Source organism: Nomascus leucogenys, chromosome 18, assembly GCF_006542625.1.
Source record: "Nomascus leucogenys isolate Asia chromosome 18, Asia_NLE_v1, whole genome shotgun sequence".
Classification (NCBI taxonomy): Eukaryota; Metazoa; Chordata; class Mammalia; order Primates; family Hylobatidae; genus Nomascus; species Nomascus leucogenys.
Genome location: NC_044398.1, coordinates 37,713,941 through 37,736,167, shown reverse-complemented (window position 1 = coordinate 37,736,167; position 22,227 = coordinate 37,713,941). Strand labels below are relative to the sequence as shown.

Sequence of the window (22,227 nt, the reverse complement as noted above, 5' to 3'; positions counted from 1 at the left end):
CCAGAACCTATACATGCCATGCTCAGTGCTTCTAACCATCAGAGTAAGACAGCTCCCATCAGCCCAAGGCCCCCAGAGTCAAAGTAGATGAGACTGAACTCTCCTTTCTTTTTCCTTCCCAACATCCAATCCAAGGAGCAAGGAAATCAGCATTATTAGTTAAGTGGATTTACCAGCATGGAAATACGATGTTTAATTAGTGCTATGATTTTATAACTTCTTTGTTCATGTGGCCACGTGATCAGCTAAGGACAAAATTCTCTAACACTTATTTTCTCAGAATAACATCTAATTAGTAAAATGAACAACGTTAAATGTCGTTGAGATCCCAGCAGCTAAACATAATAAAAGTTTACCTCTCACTGTAGTAATGTCTGTGGTGAGCCAGATGTTGGCCTCATCTTTCTCTGTGGTCACCAAGGTTGACTCAGGGGGAGAGATAGGAGAGAGGACTGGACTGGAGGTCACTGGCAGTTTTGAAAGGATCAGGACTGGAAGTGGATGCTGTCACTCCTGCCCAATCCCACTGGCCAGAACCCCTTCCCATGGCCCCAACCTAAGCACAAAGGACACTCAGAGAGCAGCCCATGGAGATTTGATGACACTAATGGTCTGCCCCAAATGTGTTGTAAAATCACGTGCACCTTGGCCTCTCCTCCCTTCTCCCAGGGCAAGCTAAACACTAGAGGATTCAGGAGCTCCCCTGGGTAAGCATTCTGTTCACTAGTCCCTTCCACATTAATCCTGCTGCGTCCCTGTGGCACTACTCAGCACCCAGCCCCGGGCTGCCACCAAGGCCGGGACACTAGTACTAGTGACTCTTCCCAACGTGGCATGGCATCTCATTCCCATGAGCGTGGTCGCAGGCATTAGAATGTTCACATGAATGACAGGACTGAGAGGAAGAGAGGCTGAGCCCAAGGCCACTGGGTGAGGACCAGTAGAGCAGCCTCAACCACAGGGTCTTCTGTAGGGCTCAGGAATCCAGTGAGATGAGGCTGCCTGAAGGGGTAGACCCCAGGAGTGACTCAGGGCAAGTCACGGGCACGCTGTTTGGTATGGAGTCTAGTGCAAGGTCCTGGCTTACAACAGAGCAACCAGAACTTTGCAAAGAGGACCCACTCACCCTGAAAAGGGCACTCCCTGGGGTTTGGAAGAGGCCGTGAGCTCTGAGACCTGAAGGTTCTTGAGGGCTCCACCAGGGTTTCCAGCTTAGGCTGCAAGTCTATCCCAGGTCTCAGGCCCCAGGCCCTGGGCTCATTCATGGCTCCCAGCTGAACTTCCACAGGCTCAGGGCCTGAGATGTGCAGCCCTGAGAGTAAGGGCTTTAGGGGCTGTGGCTAGTTGGGAGGGATAGGGAAGGTGCAGGGAGCCAGTGTTCTGCCTTCAAAGCCCCTGCTCTCTGCAGAACATGGTGCTGACCTCAACACACTGTCCCTGTGGCACACCGCATGTGCTGAAGATTCTCTAAGAGGACCATGGATAGCCTCATGACACAGTGAAGAAGCAGGACGTTCCCAGGGCTGATCTGCAGACTGCAGACCTGTGGATCATAACAAGAGCATTTGGAGTTCACAGGTTCACAGCTGGCGGTGTCACTGTGGAATCTGTTGGAAGAAGCTTCAAGACAAAGTCATCGGCAAGGAAACAAGCTGGACAAATTATGTCCAGGAGTTGCCCTCAACTCCTTAGGGAGGGAACGTTCCTTTACCAAGAACTCAATTGTCTCCAATTTTTACAATGCCTTTTTAAATCGGTATTCTGGACAGTCATGGGGCATGGCTACAGGCTTGTGTGATAAGGAAGCAAGGAGGATGCTTCCCTCCTTGGCACTGAACTTCATTCTGATCTGTATTATTTATGTACTACTCAGAGACGTTCAGTTCCTGGTTGGGTGTCAGGTGGATAAAGGTTTTTAAGATTGATCTGAGGCCCCAATCAGAGTTAACAGAGATAAGGAACCCTGAGCAATTGCTTTCTAAAACATGCCTGCCGTTTTCCAAGATGCTGCCTGTGGAGGATTTTATCAGGAGACTTGTTAAGAAGAATTGCAGAAGTTGTTTATTCAGGCAGTCTCCTAGACTAGGTGAAAAATGAAGACTTCCCAGAGAGCCAGTCTTTGATCATGTTGAAAAGAGCAGAATTCAGACTGCAAAGACCTCAAACTGTTGCAAACTCCAAAGGCTGGCCGATAGGAGGATTACAGACATCCCGGGCCCTGCAGGAGGTCCCTGTGAACTGTCATCACACACTAGGAAGCAGGGCCCTGCCTTCACCATGCTAGGACTCCTGAAGTCTGTTTCACATCTCATTTCATGGCACAAGCAGTGGTATTATTAGGGGAGGGGAGATTGTTTCTACAAACAGACCAAACAAATGATACAGTGGCCAAAATGAGTTTTGAGGTCATAATTATGATAATTCATATTTATATAGGCCCCTAGTGCATACACAGCACTATCTCAGATGGCCCAGTGACAAATCTGGGACAAATATCTTCATTTTTACACATAAAGAAACCAGGCCTCAGCCTGGTGGAACAGGCTGGAACACACTTGTCTGTGTTCTACCTAAGTGGCAATGTCACAGTAATTACAAACCCTGTAATAATTCTAAGTGTTTCTATCTATTCCCACTCCTATAAAATGTTCATGCACAGAGTCTACTCCTTGGCCCTATGATAATGCATGATCACAGCAACAGCACTTACTCTCACTGGGCTCTAAACCTGGGGAAATCCTCAAAACACCTCCACATTGCAGAGGAGGAAACGGAAGTTCAGCCAGGTTGCACAGGTGTTGGTGGTGGAGGACCTGTCTGACCCTGACCCCCAGTCATGAACTCACACAAAACCTCTGCAGCACTGCCCTTTCTTAGGATGCTGCCATCCTGGGTACCTGCTACAGCCCAGCTCCATTCCATACCCTCTGCTCACTCGATCCCGTTTAATTCTCAGAGATCTGTGAGGGAGATGCCACTACCCCATTTAACAGACAGAGAAACTGAGGCTAAACTTGTCCTGAAGTTTACTATCACTAAGCAGTGGTGTCAGGATTGAAACCAGATCTGTCTGGGGCTAAAACCTGTGAGGTTTCCATGACGGTCTTACAGGATCTCGGATTTATTATGTAATGGGTGCTTATCTTTTTACGATTTGGGTGAGTTCTGGGTGTGTGACATCTGACTAGAGACATGTGAGTAGAAATCATTGTTGCTGTTGCTGTTGTTAATCTCATTTATTCTCCTGGACTTAGCTGAGGCTTCCAGACCATCCAGTGTTCTGGGAGCTGTTCCCAAGGCAGATCATTCTTTGCAAAATGAGCTATGGCAGTCTCCTGATGTGGGCAGGGGCTCCCTGCAGGCAGGGATGTGTGCAGACCCTGATCAGAGGACCTGGAAAGTACTTGCCACTTTATTTCAGTCTGCGGAAGCTTGAGGGGACTGTCACCCTAAATGCTTGCAGAAGAGAGAGGGAAAATCACTCTTTGTTTCCTGAAAATGATGGATGGGCATTCTGGGCTGCAGAAACACTGTGCAGGCTGGCCTGGCCCCAACACGTGAGGTCGGAGAGTATGATGGTAATCAGATGGCAGCAGCCCATGAGTTGGGCATGGGCAGTGCTGCATGAATTAGCTGACTGCTTTCCTCTTCAACTTTAACGTTGTTTAAATTTTATGTTGATGCAAACAGGATAGGGCAAAACATGAAAGCTCCTTCACCATTCCCACCACTCCCTCCTAGAGTGTAAGTTATCTGTGCTATTTCTATACATTAACATGTAACTTGTGGGCTCTGGGAAGAGGACAGTAATAGACACTGGGATGGAATTGTATTAAAATTATTTTTCTGGTGTTCTTATTTCTTAGCAATTCATCTTAGAAACCTTTTGTATGTACCTCATTCTGGTATGGCCTTACCAGAAATGATTTAACCATTCCTCTGTTGACAGATGAACAAGTCATTTCTCATTTTGTGTAGTAAAAAATGTTACATTGAGGATTGTTATGCATCCATTTTTGTGCATTTGTTTTTCCTTAGAACAAATTCTTAAAATTCAATACAAGGTTACAGGACACTTTACTTTAAAATTGTTTTAGACATTGCAAAATTGCTTTCAGAAAGTCTTTATCAAATTACGTTCCATCAAAAGTGTATGAGAATGCCCATTTCTGTATGCTCTTCCTATTACATGGTCATTAAGTACTGACTGTCCTTTTAAATTGAGAATCTTATGACAAATTTATTGACCATTTGTATTTCTTCTATTAATTGCTTGTTAACACCCTTTACCCATTTTTCTATTGGGTTGTCTTTTATTTTAACAACATATTTTATTTATTTATATTGGATAACCCAATATGTCCAAAAATCAGCCTTTTAACAAGTAATCAATATAAAATTATTAATGAAATAGTTTACATCTTTTATAGCAAATCTTTGGAATCCACTTATAGCATATCAGATTTACATTGCAAGTTTTTATCAAATATATGTGATCTGTATTTAGATCTTATCAAATCTACATTTGAAGTAGATTCACATACCCAACTTGTTTCAGATATACTGTAGTCTACTGTACTATAAGGTAGAATAATGACTCCCCAAAAGATATGCCTGTCCTAATCCCTGGAACATGTGATTATGGTATGTTACATGACAAGCATTTAATTAAGGTGGCAGATAGAATTAAGGTTGCTAACCATCCGACCTTAAATAAATTATCCTGGATTGGCCAGGTGCGGTGGCTCACGCCTGTAATCCCAGCACTTTGGGAGGCCGAGACGGGCAGATAACGAGGTCAGGAGATCGAGACCATCCTGGCTAACACGGCGAAAGCCCATCTCCACTAAAAATACAAAAAATTAGCCGGGCATGGTGGCGGGTGCCTGTACTCCCAGCTACTCGGGAGGCTGAGGCAGGAGAATGGCGTGAACCTGGGAGGCAGAGCTTGCAGTGAGCCAAGATCACACCACTGCACTCCAGCCTGGGGGACAGAGCGAGACTCTGTCTCAAAAAAAAAAAAAAATTATCCTGGATTATCCAAGTGAATCTAATATAATCACAAGGGTTCTTTATAGTGGAAAGGGAGGCAGACAAAGAGGTCAGAGTCAGAGTGATTTAAAGATGTGAGGCTGCTGGCTTTGAAGATGGTGGAAGGGTGCAGGAAGGCTTTAAAAGCTGAAAAAGTGAGAAACAGATCCTCCCCTAGAGCTCCAGAAGGAACAGTGGTGCCAGCTATTGACTGTAGCCCAGTAAGGCCCATTGCAGACTTCTGACCTCCAGAACTGTAAGAAAATAAATTTTGAGCCACTACGTTTTTAGTAATCTGTTAGGAAACAAATACATATTTCTAAAAGTTTTTTGATAACTGAATCAAATTCAGTTTTTCTTAACTGCTTTATGGAGGTATAATTGACATACAATGAACTGCACATATTTCATGGGCACAGTTTGGTAAGTCTTAATATAGATGTGCATCTGTGACAGTATCACCACAACCAAGGCAGCAAACATATCCATCACTGCCAAAAGCTTCCTTGTATCCTGTTGTAATCCCTCCTCCCACTCCCTTTGCCCCTCCTGATCCCTGACCCCAGGCTGGTCCACTTAGTTCTCATTTTCTACAATTTTATAGAAATGGAATCACACAGTATGTACTCTGGCTTGTTGTCTGTCTTCTTTCCTGTGGCATAATTATTTAGAGAAGCATCCATGTTGCAGTGTGCATTAAGAGTTCATTCATTCATATTGCTGAGTAGTATTGCACTGTATGCAGGTACCTCAATTTGCTTATCCATTCACCTGGTGAAGGCCATTTGCATTATAGTGAATTTTTGGATATTAGAAACAAAACTGCAATGATTTGCATACAAATCTCTGTAGGGAAATGTGCTTCCATTTCTCTTGGGTACATAAGTAGGAGGGGAATGGCTGGGTCATATCCCAGGTGTATATTTAACTCTTTTTTCTTTTTTCTTTTTTTGAGACGGAGTCTCGCTCTGTTGCCCAGGCTGGAGTGCCGTGGCTCAATCTCGGCTCACTGCAACCTCTGCCTCCTGGGTTCCAGAGATTCTCCTGCCTCAGCCTCCTGAGTAGCTGGGACTACAGGCACATGCCAACACACCCCGCTAATTTTTGTATTTTTTAGTAGAGACAGGGTTTCACCATATTGGTCAAGCTGGTCTCGAACTTCTGACCTCGTGATCTGCCCACCTCGGCCCCCCAAAGTGCTGGGATTACAGGTGTGAGCCACTGCCCCCGGCAGTGTGTTTAACTCTTTTGAGAGTCTGCTTAACTGTTTTCCAAAGTGATTGTTGTTTAACATTACCACCAACAGTGTACAAGAATTCTCGGTCCTCTGCATCCACACCAACACTTAGTCTGGTCAGTCTTTTTGCTTTATCTAATAGATATGTAGTGGTATCCGATTATGGGTTTAATTTGCATTTTCCTAACTATTAATGATGTTGAAGATCATCTCATGAGCTTATCTTCCAATCCTATATCTTCTGTAGTAATTATCTGTTTAAATCTTTTGCCTATTTATTTAAATTGGATTGTTATCTTGTTATAGAATTTTGATGGTATTTTATATATTTTGGGTACAAGTCCTTTATCAGATACATGACATTCAGATATTTCTCCTAGTATGTAATTTGTCTTTTCACTCTCTTAATGTGTTTGAAAAGCAGTTCGTTTTAATTTAAATGAGTCGTATTTATCAATTCTTTTTTGAGTCAAGCTTCTGATGTTGTATCCAAGAACTCTTTGTCTAATCCAAAGTCATAAAGGTTTTCTACTAGAAGCTTTATAGTCTCAGATTTTGTGTTTAGGTATATCATTTTGAGTATATTTTTATATATGGTGTGAGGTATGAATTGAGATTCATTTTTCTGCACACAGATATGCAGTTGCTCCACCATCATTTGTTGAAACACTATCCTTTCTCCAATGAATTGCCTTTACACCTTTGTCAAAATCAATTATCCATATATGGAGATAGATAGATGGATAGATAGATATGGAGGTATATATGGGTCTATTCTGACCTTTCTATTCTGTTTCATTCATTAATCTGTCTATTTTAATGCTAATATCTCATTGTTTTGGTTACTGTAGCTTTACAATGTCTTGAAATCAAGTAGTATTAGAACTCCAACTTGATTATTCTATTTCAAAATAAGCATACTTTCCAGTGCATTTTATGAGGTTAGCATTACCCCTATATAAATCTAGCCAAAGACATCACAAGACAAAGACACTATAGATCAATATTCTTTGTGAATGCAGTTGAAAAAATTTTCAACCAAATTTTAGCATATTGAATCTAACAACACATAAAAAAGAAAATACATAATGACAAAGTGGGGTTTATCCCAAAAATCCAAGGTTGATTTAGTGTTTGAAAATTATTAAAGTAATTCATTATATTAATAAATGAAAGAGAAAAAAATAATCATCTCATGGATTCAGAAAAAGCATCTGACAAAATTCAATATTGCTTCCTGATAAAAATTCTCAACAAACCAGGGATACAAAGAAGCTTCTTTAAACCTGTGAAAAGCCATCTATGGAAAACTGAAAGCTAATATCATACTTTATGGTGAAAGACTAAAAGCTGTTTCCCTATGATCAGGATAAAGATAATGATATTTATTCTCACCACTTCCATAAAACACTTTCATGGAGTCCTGCCTGGTGTAATAAGGCAAGAAAAAGAAATGAAAGTTGTTCAGATTGGAAAGGAAGAGGTAAAACTGTATCCATACCCAACATAATTGTTTATGTCAAAAATCTGATGAAGCCTGCAAAAATCTACTGAACTAAAAAATGAGTTATTATTGTTGGGGAAAATGAAAGCTCTAAATAAATGAGGAGTTATACTGTGTTCATTGGTCAGAAGACTTATTATTGTTAGGATGTCAATTCTCCCCAAATTGATCTATGCAATCCCAATTACAATCCCAGTAGGCATTTTTCTATTAATAGAAATTGACCAGCTGATTCTAAAATTCATATAGAAATTTAAAGGGCCTAGAATAGCCAGACAATTTTGAAATAGAATAATTAAGTTGGAGTTCTAATACTACTAGATTTAAGGTCAGATGGTTAGCAAACTTAATTCTATCTGCAACCTTAATTAAATGCTTGTCATGTAACATAACATATTCACATGTTCCAGGGATTAGGACAGGCATATCTTTTGGGGAGCCATTATTCTACCTACTACAGTATATCTGAAACAATTTGGGTACATGAATCTACTTCAAATTTGATAAGATCGAAATATAGATCACATATATTTGATAAAAACTTGGAATGTAAATCTGATATGCTATAAGTAGATTCCAAAGATTTACTATAAAATATGTAAACTATTTCACTAATAATTTTATGTTGATTACTTGTTGAAATGCTGATTTTTTTGACATATTGGGTTATCCAATATAAATAATTATGTTAAAAAATATATTGTTAAAATAAAAGACAACCCAATAGAAAAGTGGATAAGGGATGTTAACAAGGAATTAATAGAAGAAATACAAACGGTCAATAAATATGTCATAAGATTCTCCATTTAAAAGGACAATCAGCACTTAATGACCATGCAACGGGAACAGCATACAGAAATGGGCATTCTCATACACTTTTGATGAAACATAATTTGATAAAGACTTTTTGAAAGCAATTTTGCAAGGTCTAAAACTTGCAAATATGAGCCCTCCTAGATGCAGACAAAATGGCACATTCTTTGTCCATTAGCTACTTACACCAATGGACTGCATTTGTATGGAGCTAGAGATGCATTAAGTCAGCTGCAGCCTCTCAGGAGGAACTTAGATACATAGGCTGAGCAATTCCCTAACAGAGCAAATTAACATGAGCTCGGACACATGGGGAAGGGGGAAAGGGCCCAACATTTGTGGAAATCTATCATGTGCCTGGAGTTTGTACACTCTTTCTGTACCTAGGTGCCTGTCTGCAAACTGCCATTCTAGGTGCAAACTGTGTGCCTGATTCCTTCTGAGATACAAACAGTTAAGCCCTGCCCTGGCACTACAGTAGGAAGGCCAGCTGGCAAAGTGCTGACACTCACTTTGGGCTCCTCAAAGAATTCCCAGGACCCTCATAGTTGAGGGCAGTGTCTGAGGTGCTAGAAGCAGGTATTGGTTCTTGTGACCTGCATGTGTCTAAAGCACAGAATCTTGGCAAAAAACAGGCTCTCAAAGGCCACTGGGGCCAGATATTGAATCATTTAATCCTCCCGACAGCCCCATGAAGCAGATACTATTATTGTCCTCATTTTCCAGGTAAGGAAACCAAGGTGCTGAGTGAGCTCATGAAAAAGGTGTCATCCTCTGGCCACCTTCCCTAGACTAGTGGTTCTCAAAGTGTATTCCCCAGGGCTGTCAGCATCAGAAAAATGGTTAGAAATGCAAATGGTCCTACTTTCCCCAGACCTATAGGGTCAGAAACTCAAGGGTGGGGTCCAGCACTATTCTGATTGAACACTTACATTATTAGAAATTAAATCAGGCCGGGTGGTGTGACTCACACCTGTAACCCCAACACTTTGGGAGGCTGAGGCAAGAAGATTGCTTGAGCCCAGGAATTCGAGACCAGCATGGGGAAGATAGGGAAACCCTGTTTCTACTGAAAATTTAAAAATGGCAAAAATTGGCTGGGCATGGTGGCATATACCTATGGTCCCAAGTAGAGGTTGAGGTGGGAGGATCACTGGAGCCCAGTAGGTAGAGGCTGCAGTGAGCCATGATGGCAACACTGCACTCCAGCCTGGGCCACAGAGTAAGACCCAAAAAAGCAAAACAAAACAAACCAAACAAACAAAAAAACAAAAAATATCATTAAATCACAAAAAACTACCGATAAATGTTATAGTAAAAACAAAGGTTAAAAAGTATTCAAAATATTCATTTCCTAACTTAATGTACTATGACTTCACATAGTATGTCTTAAGCTCTGGAGGTTACTGACATCCATTGCATCTGTGTGGTGCAAACACTATGGTGCATCTCTTCTCAGCTCCACATGCAATGACGTCATAAAATGGGCCATGGAGGGGGAGGGTATTTATATCACTGAAGTTAGCAAACACTCCAAATCAGGGTACTTTATAGTTTTCAGAGACCCCATTGTTAAACACCACCAAAACACCAGGCTCTCTGTGTTTTAACAAGCCCTGGGGTGACTCCAAGGCATGTTCAGTGTTGAGACCAACCCTGAGTGTCTCAGCTGAATGCTATATTCTGACTCCATTCACATCTTTTCATCACAGTCTTAGCAAATGTCATACCAGGGACCACAGAGCAGACTCCCTCTGCTCCCCAGGCCCCCAACCCCCACCCAGTCCCAGAGCCACATTCTTGACCTGTGGGAGGCAGAGGAATCTGGGCAGCCAAGGGCCAGTGCTAGGGCCCCTGCAGTGGTGGGGGGCACATTGGGATTCCCCTGAGAAGTGAGCAGCGGATCCCACAGTCACAGCCTGGCTCTCTACTGTGGCTTCTTGCAAACAAAGTCAGTTGGTGGCTGCCATGATAAAGATAGGGAAGCAAAGAGTAAAGCCTGGGGCTCCAGCATTGGGCACACCTGAGCCGACGTCCCCAGCACACCCTGTGGGCTGTGGGCACAGGGCTGGTTGTATCACCTTCCTGACCTCTGTCTGCTTGTCTGGGAAGACAGGAATGGTAGTATCTACCCCCCTGGGGTCTCTACATTAAATCCAATAATTTAGGCAAAGAGCCAGGAATATAGTACAGTCTTCATAAACAGAAACTATTACTGCTTTTCCATTTAGCTACAGTAGAAAGCAATGTCAATGTCAATATTGTTACTCTGCTTGTATGGATGACAGATTTTGGGACACAGAAAAAAAATACCAAAGTACCCAGAATGAACGACACAGGGACTCTTACTGAAACAGCAAATGCCCGAGATGCATCCCATTAGCCAGTGATGGATCTCACCCACACCCTCTAATGAGCACATTTCTCCATCCTGGGGCTGTGATCCTAATTTATTTCCAGTAGCTCCAAGTTCTCTAGCAGGAAAGTAACCATTAATTCTGTTACAAAGATTACCAGCTGGTTCTCTGGTTTATTGCTGTAATTCCTCTAAAGCAAGCATCTGCGGGTAAGGACGACGTTCTGCCTTTCCACATTAACGTTGCTTAAATGAGAAGAGGCATTTCCACGTGTCCTTGCAGCACAAGATTCCAGCAGCACATGGGAGGCTCCCATCACCCTGTGAAAGCCAGGATTTGCCTGGAAAATATTGGGGGGGTGTACTCTGTGAGTACACATGGGGGTAGGGGCAGGAGGCGACCTGGATACAGCAGGTGACTTTGCCCCTCACCTGGGTAAATGCAGACACAGGGATGTGGCGCCCCACTAGGTGTGGAGCCCTGACATACAATAATAGCAGGCATTTATTTAGCAAACACACAGTTCTCACTGTGTACCGGTACTAAGTACTAAGAACTTCCAAGTACTAATTCATTTGATGCTCCAAACATCCCCACAAAGTATTTTATTATTCCTGTTTCACAGATAAGGAAACTGGGGCACAGACAGGTTGAACAATGTTCCTGTAGCTGAGCCAGGATTTGAACCCAGGTAGTTGGTTGCAGGGATGGAGTTCAAAATGGGTTTCCCACTGAGAGGACCAAAAATGTGTAGTGAAGCCATACCAAGTCTGAGTTGAGCAAAACCAAGCATGAATGAAATAAAGGCCTCAGCACAGCCCATAGTCACTGACATACAGAGGGAGGATAAAGGAGGCCCTGCCTAGCCTGGGGGTTGGGGAAGGGTCAATCACAGCAGTTGTAACACCTCATCCTCTTGAGTAGGACTTACCACATGGGAATCTGGCATCTCAACCCTCCTGAGACATGTGAGTTAGTGTCCCATTGTGCAGATGTGGAAACTGAGGTTCAGAGACATTGAGCGGGTTACCTGAGGTCACACAGCCTGGAAGTGCAAGGCTGGGACTCAAAGCCAGCCTCCCCATCCCTATACCTCATGCTCTTTTTCTGCACCTTTCAGCCCGGCTGCCAGACCTCAGCACTAGAGAGCAGGTGGAGCCGCCCTCTGTCATGCATACACACGCACCCCAGGCACCTGGCACTCTGTGTAGTGGGGTACCGTGTACATGGTAGCTGACTTCTATCTCATAGGTAAAGAAATGAAATCTCACCCAGCCAAGAGGTGGCAGGACTGGACGCACACAGATCTGTTGATCCTTTCCCCCATGTTGCCTCAGGAGCCAGAGTGCCAGGCTTCTCCCTGACCCTGTCCAGCCTAAAACCCTGCTGGCCCAGAAAGGCTTAGGTGGCACACTGGATCAGGCGCTCCCAGTGGTGGGAGCCTCCCTCCCTGCTCCAGAGTTCCCCCTGCCTGTGGGCAGAGCTCCTCCAAGCATGTATGCAGACAACAGTGTCCACCTTAATCCACCTGGGACCCTGAGTAGGCCTCATCTCTCCCTGGGAGAGGAGGTGTGTGCCCCTCCCTGAGGCCCAGCCTTCCCAGCCATGACCTGGAGGGCCCCAGGTCCTAACCTCTCCTCTCCAGGGACCCTGACAACAGCAGTCCCCTCCCCATCATCTCATCCTCCCTGTGTTTGTGTTTGCCTCCTTTTTAGGGATTTATTTCTCTACAAGGGACACAGGTGACTGATCTTCCTCCTGGCCCCGAGGACCCAGGGAAGCACCTCTTTGAGATCAGCCCAGGTAGGCCTGAGCACCTTCCAGCCCTGCGGCCCTGGTGGGGGTGTTGCCATGCCCCTGGCCTGGGAAGGGCAGACCTTCATGACACTCCTCCCGCAGGAGCCCAGCACAGTCTCCAGGCATGACTCGGAAATGTGGGCCAAATCGACAGGATACTCACATGGGGAAGAAATTAGAAAGTCCCATTAATTATCTGGACAATAAGCTTTTGGGTAATGCGAAATGAGGATTTTTAATTTCACGATAAATGCAAGGAAAGAAACTAGTCAATGGGAACATCTCAGGGTGAAAATCTAAACACAATACCTGGAAATAAAGCCAGGGAAAAACAGTAGCACAGGTGGAGAATATTTAAGTAAGGATGATTATAAATTCCAAGGCAGAGAATTGGGATGTGGCAGGAGGAAGGGGAATAATTTTGCCTAAAGAACTACTCTACTGTCACGTTAGCAGTTACAAAACAATATTTTAAACTTCCAAGTTTGACAATATCATTGTTAATGCACTAAGTAAAAGTGCCTTGCAGAGAAGCCAGTGTACATGGCAGGGCCAACTCTGCTGTCAGCCAGTGTTTTCTTTAGCTTGGCCTCCCCCAGAAGCAGAGCCTGAGACAAGGATCTGGCATGAGGAAGGGAGTCAAAGAAGGGAAGAAAGCCAGCCCGGGCGTGCTGGTGAGTGGATTGCTGCTGCAGGCATCCTGGCTCAGTTCCCACAGGGGCTTCTGGACACAGTGCAGAACAGGATTCAGAGGGGTCTCACCCAAGAAGTGAGGCTGGGGCTCTACCCACCCACTCCCACCCCCAAGTCTTTGAGAACTGCTTTCTGGGGAATAACTGACATTTCTGGCCTATCCTCACATGGACCAAACTCTGCAGACAGAGACAGCCTTCAGGGACAGATGCAGATGCTTGAAGAAGGAGACCACTGGCAGGGCGATGGGAACAGTGAGTGCTGAGGGGTCTGGGAAGGGTACCAAGAGTGTCAGCTGAATTTAGACATCCCAGGAAGTGGTGGTGGCTGTGAACTGAGTGTACTAGGGCCTCACTGGGGCCCAGTGAACCAGTAAGTCTATGACTGGTCGCAAAGCAGTAAAGCCACCCCAGCCACCCTGAGAAATGACCTATTGGCTGTCCACCGAGGGAGCACCCCAGGCTGAGGCCACGAGCAGAGGCTCTTTGGGAACAGGTATGAGCAGATCCTGCCTGGGATAGGGGGATGTCTACCTTTGTCCTGTCCATGCTAGAGTTCCCAGGGGCACAGGCTGAAGTTGAAGTGCAGAAACACCCTTTCCAACTGTATGACCCTGTACAAAATTCAAGTACCTATGGTTTCACTTGGGTATTCCTTTCCATCTAATGCAGGAATCTTTGTAGTAAAACTGCACATCAGAAGGTGGTAACAAAGGGATCCTGGGGTATGGAGTAGAAAACAGAGGTTGACTGTGGAACCAGGAGAAAAGGCCTCAGCTATTCAGATAGAGAAGGAATGCAAGTAGTGAGGTAGGCAGGGCCCTGCCATCTAGGCGAGGGATGTGGCCCTGGCTCTGGGGAGAGGGGTAGTGAGTCAAAGCCAGAACTAGAAGGTAGAGGTCAACACACTCCAGCCATCAATTCAGAAAGGCACTGAGTGTGTGCCCCATAGACCAGATAAGGGACATCACCTGTGTGCATGTTCATTATCTGGGTCAGAGCTATTTACAAGAATTTATTTGACTCTTGCCAGTGGTGTTGAGGGTATGGGGGGCGGTAGGAGAAGACCCTTTGCCATAAAAGATAACATAGTCACAAGGTTCCAGAAATTAGAAGACGGACATCTTTGAGGACCATTATTCTGCCTCCCACAATACTCCCAACATCTCTTTAAGATAGGGAATGTCGTCAGACCTATTGTACAGAAACAGACCGTTGGGGATTAGAAAGAATCCCCAGAGAGACACACAGCTAGTGGCAGAGTTGGGGCTTCAGCCCAGACATTCTGGGCTGCACACTTACCTTGCCCTCCAACACAGGCATCTGGCCATCTGAGGACCCCTACAGATTCTAGCATTTTCCCCACCTGGGCCTAAGGACTTTGTTACGGGAAGGAAAGTTCCTGAACTCCTTTGTCTCAAGCACAGCAACAGTAGCCTGCCTGCGCATCAGGTTCCTGCAGATCCTGAGAGCTGCTCCCCAGAGCTTCCCCTCTCTGCCCTCCAGTCTTTGTGCAGCTGCTGAGCAGTTCAGGGAGAACAGGACGGGTGGTGGGCAGTAAGCGGTCCAGTCAGCCTTTGCAGAGTGCGGCACGGCTATCTGCAGAGCAGAGCACAATGCCAGTGCTGCCCGAGGCCCAAGAGTGGTCCCCTCTGCTCCCCTCCCACTGGGGGCTCCGGATGTAGGGTGCTTCCTATCAGCCTGCTCAGATGGGACCTGGGAGGCTGCATTCAAAGCTCATGCTTGGTTCTGGCTGCAGCTGGCAAAGCTCCCCATCCTTCACAGCCCATGAAGGTGTCAGGCCAGAGGGGTAAGGTGAATCTCCTGAGGCCAAACACCTGGAAGGTAGGGGAGCCTTGACCCTCCCAGGTCAGCCTGACTCCAGAAGGGTGGGCTTCCTGTTACAGCAGTTGCTGACTGAGGCTTCAGCTATAGGCCATGTTGGGGCTAAAAATGAATAAGAAGAAGATTGGATGAACCCACCCTAAACCACAGCAACATGCAGTCACAGGAAGGCCAAGAAACCCATTCACATCCAACTCAGCAAACCTCTAGTGTGACCTCAGCTTTGAGCCAGCCTTGTGGGGCCTTGAGATGAGCAGGGGTCCATCTATGCCGTTAAGGAGTCTGGGGACATTTTCTTCCTGAGCTCAAGGCACAATAAGGACTTATCCTCACTAGGTCGAGCACAGTTACCTGGGGGCAGGAGCAGGAAGTATCACCAAGTGGGCCATGCCAGTGTGCACCAAGCACAGCCCCCGGGGGAAGCAGTGGAGTCCAGGCTGGGTGGGCAAAGGGCGGCAAGTGCAGCTGGGGGGACAAGGGGCTTCTCCTACAGTTCCGAGGGTGCCGGGTGGCAGGCTCTGAGAGCAGTGAACTAACAGACGCAGGAAGGAGCCTAACAGCCCCGCCTGGGGTCTGGGCCTAGGCCAGGAAATCAGGGCAGGATATAAGGAAGGAGGACAAACCCCGGATCACTTCCAGGCTATGCCTGTGCTGACGTGTGGCACCGGTCACACCACAGTGGATCCCTCGCTCTCCAGCTAGCACCCCCAAGAGGAAGAAAAACTTGACAACTCTTGGAAATGTGACAGAATTCCAAGGATGGTCATGCGTAGAATCACCTATGTAAATTTTAAGCCATAGTTCTATTTGTGCTCTTCAACGGTATAAAAAATGACAATGTTTTCAAAGTAGAATTTAAAATGAGGAAACATTATACTGTGAGTGCCATCTAGTGGAGAGATCTGCCAGTTCTGGGCCAGAAAGTGCAGGCCCTGTTGCCCACCCCCAGCCTTTCAGCCAGCACAGCTAGATAGGAGTGGAGCTTGAGGCCAAGCCATCTGGCTTCCAAAGCCACACACTAAAACTGCCCTCCAACACAGGCATCTGGCCATATGGGGCCTCCTACAGATTCTAGCATTGTTCCCATCTGGGCTGGGAGGTCTTGGAACTTGATAAAACATACACATCTGGTTCCCAAAACACCTGAGAACCTGCACATCCAGCCACTGAGCAAGACACAGAGAAAACACTGTTATAAGGGGGCTTTAGTGCCAGTAGGACTTCTGTCCTCTTGTGGCTGTGGCCTGCCATTGCTTCCCCGACATGGTCAGTATATAAAGCATACTGAGAGGTGGCAGCAATTGCTTTGGGCAGAGGTGTCGGTCTCCTCCCTGGAGCTGTGGGGACACGCAAGAAAACCACTTATAAAATTTAAGGGAGGCTGAAAGGGTGACTGGCATTTGTGTCTTGCTTGGACAGTTGCTTACACACAAGATTTGCTTTTCATGGTTACCAGGCAAGGAAAATCTAACTGAGGACTGATGGCAGATGGGGTTCTGCCAAGCAGAGAGTGGGGCCAGGCACACCTCCTGCCGTAAGCATCCAGTTCTGAAGAGGAGCAGAATGTGAAGCTTCTGTGGGACCACAGGCCTGGGCACTGATGGAGAAAAGAGGGTGACATGGGCCCTCAGACTTTCTAGAATTCTCATAGTGCAGGGCAGACAGGCAAGATGCCACCTGCAGGAAGTCAGCTGAGATTTGAGGTCAGAACTCACAACAGATCCCCAGTGCCCAGAGGAGCTGGTTGGGAGGGTGCCCCTGCCCCAGTTCACAACACCATCCACAAGGGAGGGAACTGCAACCTTGCCTGGCAAGCAAAGAAAGGTCTGCATTTCCCCTCTGCCTCCTTCCCACCCTAGTGCCCAGGGTGCAGTTCAGGGAAGAGTCTAGGAGAAGCAACCCCCATCTATGCCAGCACACCCCAGTCCCTGAGGGCCACAGTGCTGGGGGAGCAGCACAAAAAGAGCTTTGAACCAGATGTGAGGGAACAGAATTAAGAATTGGAGGGATCCTTAATGAGACTGTTAGAATAACTAAGAGTGGCACACACTCTGGACCCTGGGAAAATCACCAAGTGAGCAGCTACTCAAAGGGAAGGTGGGAAGTGATAGGCATAGTTATTGGGAAAGTAAAACCATTTCATGTTTATTCTCCAGTGAGCTTAGCTTTTTGTATTAGGGTAAGTGAAATGCTGAAATAACCCCCAAATCTCAGGATCTTGACACAAGAGTGTATTTGTCTTTCATATAAAGTCAAAAATGAACACTTGTGATTGGCAGGCAGTTGGTCTCCCAGCATCTTCCTGTTTCATGGTTTCACCATCTGAAACCTGTGGCTTGCAAAGGTATCCTAGTTGTTTCCATGCTAGGAGGCCATCATGCCTGGGACATGTGTTGTTCCAGGCCTGGAAGTGGCCCCATCATCCCATCACAGCCCATTGGCCAGAATGCAGATTGTGTGGCTACACCTAGGAGCAAGAGCATCTGGGAAATGGAGTCCAGCTCTTTCCAGGAGGAAGGCAAGGCTGGTTTGGTGAACAGTCAGTAGTCCTGCCATTCTGTATAATGATCTGTTACCTTGGAGTAAGAAAGACACCTTCCTACCCTCACAGAATTAACAAGGTCAGGGAGACAGGCAGGAAGGCAGACATTGACTCATAGGATGAGAAGGGCTAGGAGGAGAGTAAAAAGGCAATTGTGTGAGCCTGGAGGAGGGGACCCTAATGCATGCAGGGAGTACATAGGACTTCCAGGATAAAGTGACAATGACCCTGCTCTTTGAGGGTTAAGTGAGAGTCAGCCAGGTGAAGAATCAGGGAGAGCAGCTGGGCAGAAGCAGCAATGGGCAAGCACAGTGGGCATGGGGCCTGTGTGTCTCCTTCACACCTTAGTTCCAAGGCGCTCAGCACATAGGTAACTGAATTTAATGTAAGGATTGGAAGCAACAGGAGGTTAAGCTTTCTATCAGAATGAAAAATTGTCCTCTGTGGCAGGAGAATGGGCAGTGGTTCTCAAGCTTTAGCGAGCCTCTGCCTCATCTGGAGGGCTTGCAAAAAACACTGCTGAGCGGGCTCAGGGTCCCAGGTGGAGAGGCTGCCCCTGGTGTAGAGACAGTGGGGGACTTAGAATCCCGGAAGGGTGAATGAGATGGGCCTCACAGGGGCAGTGAGTGGGAGGAGGTTTGAGTTAATTGGGGGTAGGCAACGCTACAACCAATGTTTTAATTCTAATAATTATTATTCTAGGAGGAGGAGGACCGTATAATGTATAAGATGCTGGTTTGTGCTTTGATCTCCTGGCCCTTTTTAATCCATAGGTCACTTGCTTCAGGGGAAGTTGAGGTCTCTGGAGCAGAAAGCAGAAGTCTCCTGCTCTCCCACCCCAGAAAATTGATGTAGACAGGGTCGGGCAAGAGGTATTCCCCTAGACTGGTCACCCTGCCCCCAGCAATGCCCCAGGAAGGTGACAGGCATGGTGCCACCAGGAAAGCTGGCTCCAGGCACCAGGGTCCCGCCTCAGACAGACACACCATAGTCAAGAAAGGCAGGGGAGCTACCTAGCTTCCAGCTCCAAGTGACTGCAGGTAAAGACATCAGGTGACCAGGAGGGACCGAGAAGAGCCCATTCTCATTTGCCAGGCCCCATGTAAGCCTGACCACAGCAAAGAGGACCCCTTCCCTCCATCTCAATAGTAGCTGGGACTCAGCTCCCTTCCAGCCCTGGGAGCATAGGGCTTGGAGATAGAATTAACATGATTCTTTCTAATAAATATCATATTTGTTGAGTGCCTGAGGTTGTAGACCAACGTGTGTATGAGTGCTAGTGGGCTAAACATTCACTGAGTTCCTTCTAAGGAATGAAGCTGAGCACACCACGTTTATCCTCACCACACTCCTGGGACTAACCTCTACTAACCCATCTAACAGGCAAGGCCCCTGGGACTCTGACAAGCTAAGTAACTTGCTGGGATCTGAGGGCCAGTGAGCGGTGGAACTGCACTTGAGCCAGCTCTAACCCCAGAGCCCTGCTGTTCCTCAGCCTGCTGAGGCTTGCTCCCCTGGCGCAGGCATGAAGAAGCCAGGCCCCACAAAGGGACTGAGACTCAAGGACCCCCAGGTCCTGCCCACCTGGTACTTCTCTCTTGCCAGGGCAGCTGCCTGGCAAACCCTGCCCCTCCCAGCCCTTTGAAAGCTGTCTGCTCCTTGCAGACTTGATCCTGGGGGCCTCTCAGACCTGGGCTTTTTGCTGATGTGGGCATCCAGCCCCAGGCCAAGTTTAGGCCTCCCTTTAAATCCACAAGGAGCGGGTGGGGAGTGGAAAGGCCTGCTTTGGCACTCTGGGCAAAAAGAGTTGCTAAATCCCAGAGCAGGCCTGTCCCCAAAAAACAGCCATGTTTGGTGAGATGAATTAGGTCATCTGTTAAGCTTTGTAACTCATTGCTAAAATGCTTCTTCTGGAATTAGCACAATGCTATTGAAGGGAACCAAGTGGGTTAGTGCTATCAAAGGGAACCAAGCGGGTTGGCTGCAGGCTTGAGACCAGAGCCATAAGTCTTTCTAGTGAGTAAATGTAAATGCGATGGGGCCAGGGGATTGGAGATTAACAGTCCTGGTGGGAGCAGGTTGCAGAAGCCAGCTCTGGCTAACTCTAGCAAAGGGGAAATTCACCAGAAACCAGGGGATGGGATGGGGTGGGAGTGACACTTGTGGACGGGGCAGGCGGCTGGGCTGTCACAGGGCCAGGAGCTGGGAGGGGCGAGCAGGTGGTGCTCTGTGCTGGGAAGGTTGTATCTTGCCTGGCTCTGCAATCCCAGCACGGCTCACTTGCCGAAAGCCCAAAGTCTCAGTATCTGTTCTTAAGCTACATGCCCACCCCTGACTACACTGGGGTGGTGAGGAAGGGCCTGTCCGCTCTGGCATCTGAGCCAGCCCTCCCAAGGCTTTGCCTAGTGGGGGCAAGGAGACTCCAAAGGAACTTGGGTGCCTTCCAGAGGGGAGAGTCGATGACGAACAGCCAGTCTCTGTCAAATGTTCACTGCTCCAGATGGTCCATGACTATATTTCTGCAGGGCTGAGTGTCACATCATTGGCCTTGCCCTTTCCAAGTGCCAGACAAGGGGCCAGGATGGGGTGCCTTTTCAACAACATTGCACTGAGTCAATGGTCCCCCACACTCAGGAGCAATTCCTACTTGTGGGGAAGGACCTGAGTGTGCAGTGCTGAGGATTAGCCTGAAGAAGACGTGAATGGCCACCCGGGATCTGAGGAAAAGGAGGAGGAGGAGAGTGCTCTGTTTTCTGGTGCAGAAGGAGGTGAAGGGTACCACAGCTGCTCTGAGGCCTGGGTCTAGTCCCCATCCTGGAGCACCTGTCTGCTTTGGGCTGGGAGCCCCGTATTTCTCAAGATCAGGGTCAGGAGACTTGGGAGCCAGCTGCACCATTCAGAGGCCTGGCAAGCTGTCTGCTCTCCCACAGAGGTCCGTGCTCCTTCCCTCCCACTGGGCTCCTTGGGGCCTCCCGCCAACTCCCCAAACACCAGATGGGCATCCTGCAGGCAATAGGAGGCCTGGACAGGGATGCCTTTGAGGTCTTGGGTTTTCAGCTCCAACCAGTCTTCAGAGACCATGGTAGTAGCAAAGCTAGCATTGTGTCCCATGGGAATCAGGGTCATGGGGTTGATTGTTGCCAGACACACCACACACGGATGCAGATGTTGCCTGGGCAAGCTGGTGTCTGCATGTAGAAAGGAAGCTTCCGAGGAAGAGCTGGGGAGGCAAGCTTGGGAGCCGTCTTCCTGTTTGTGCCCATTTTCCACACACTCTCAACAGACACCAAGGGCCTTGCAGTGTCTAGTCAGTGCTGTTCCAGACCACCCATCTCTCCAGGCCAGAGTCAGGGAGAGCCAGATGCAAGCATAGCCATGCTACTCAGGGACTCTGTGGGTTTTGACAAGTCACAGAGCGCTCCGTGCCTCAATGTCCCATAAACTGGGGGTGAGAATATTGCCAAGCACCTTGGGTTGTGGTGAGGATTCCCTGAGAACCCAGATCCTGGCTCATAGTAGGTACCTGGTCTGGATAAGCTCCCCTCCTCCCTGCATGCTCTCTAATCATTAATCGTTATGATTAATAACAGCATCCCAATCCCATCACAATGCCATGTGATGAGTGCTCTGATAGAGGTGTCCCTGACTGAGACACTTTTATCTTCAGCTTCATGATTTCCCTTGGCCAACAGCACAGTAAGTAACCTCAGAGTTCAAAGCATTCAGCAAACAATGGAAAGGCAGAGCCACCAAAAATATACACATGATTTTCATGACAGATACAGTAATGCCATGTTAGCTAGCAGAGCCTCTTTCTCTACTGCCCATATGGACCTATGTTGCAACACAAATTGGAATCGGATGGAATTTGTGCCGTGTTGCCAGGGTCACCCCTAACGGAATGGAGAGATCAGTAATCATCTCAGCTGGTGTCATACTGAATTGTTTAAAACACAAATTATAATTGATGTCAAGTAAAAGCTCCATGTGCCCATTAAAATATGGCATTATAGAAGAAGTAAAGTACATTTGAATCCTTAAGAATAAAACCAAAACTATGTGTTAGAAAGATCACTCAGGGTAGACCAACTGAGGGGCTTACAAGGACTATAATGTCTGATGCTCATCTCTACCAATGTCTATTCTGGGCCCTCACCCCCACCCTGGCAGTGTCGACAGAAAAGACCACACTGCCACAGGAGTAACAGGGACCCCTGTGGGAGGCAACACAGAAGCCAGGCTGCTTAAAGCAGAGCCCTGAGTCTTTCGTGCATTTACAAGTTAATGTGCCAAATTCTCCGGGATCAAGCCAGGGAGTCCTGATCACTAACAACATCTCTGCCTTGGGGCCTGTTTAAGTGGCTTCCAGACTCAGCTCAGACCCTGGCTCTCAAGGGCAACCAGATTAG

The 22,227-nt window shown here is 47.0% G+C and overlaps 1 protein-coding gene across 8 annotated transcripts in view; it reads left to right on the top strand.

Annotated features, from left to right (window-relative positions):
• The window catches only part of ARHGAP22 (Rho GTPase activating protein 22), a 216,062-nt gene that overhangs the window by 88,154 nt on the left and 105,681 nt on the right, over positions 1 to 22,227 (top strand). For all 8 annotated transcript variants that reach the window (XR_004026707.1, XM_030798185.1, XM_003278162.4 and 5 more), the window contains one exon: positions 12,658 to 12,745. Coding sequence is in view for 7 of the 8 variants with exons in the window: in XM_030798185.1 (XP_030654045.1) it covers positions 12,658 to 12,745 (88 nt within the window). In the remaining variant the exon portion in view is untranslated. The remainder of the gene's footprint in view (positions 1 to 12,657; positions 12,746 to 22,227) is intronic.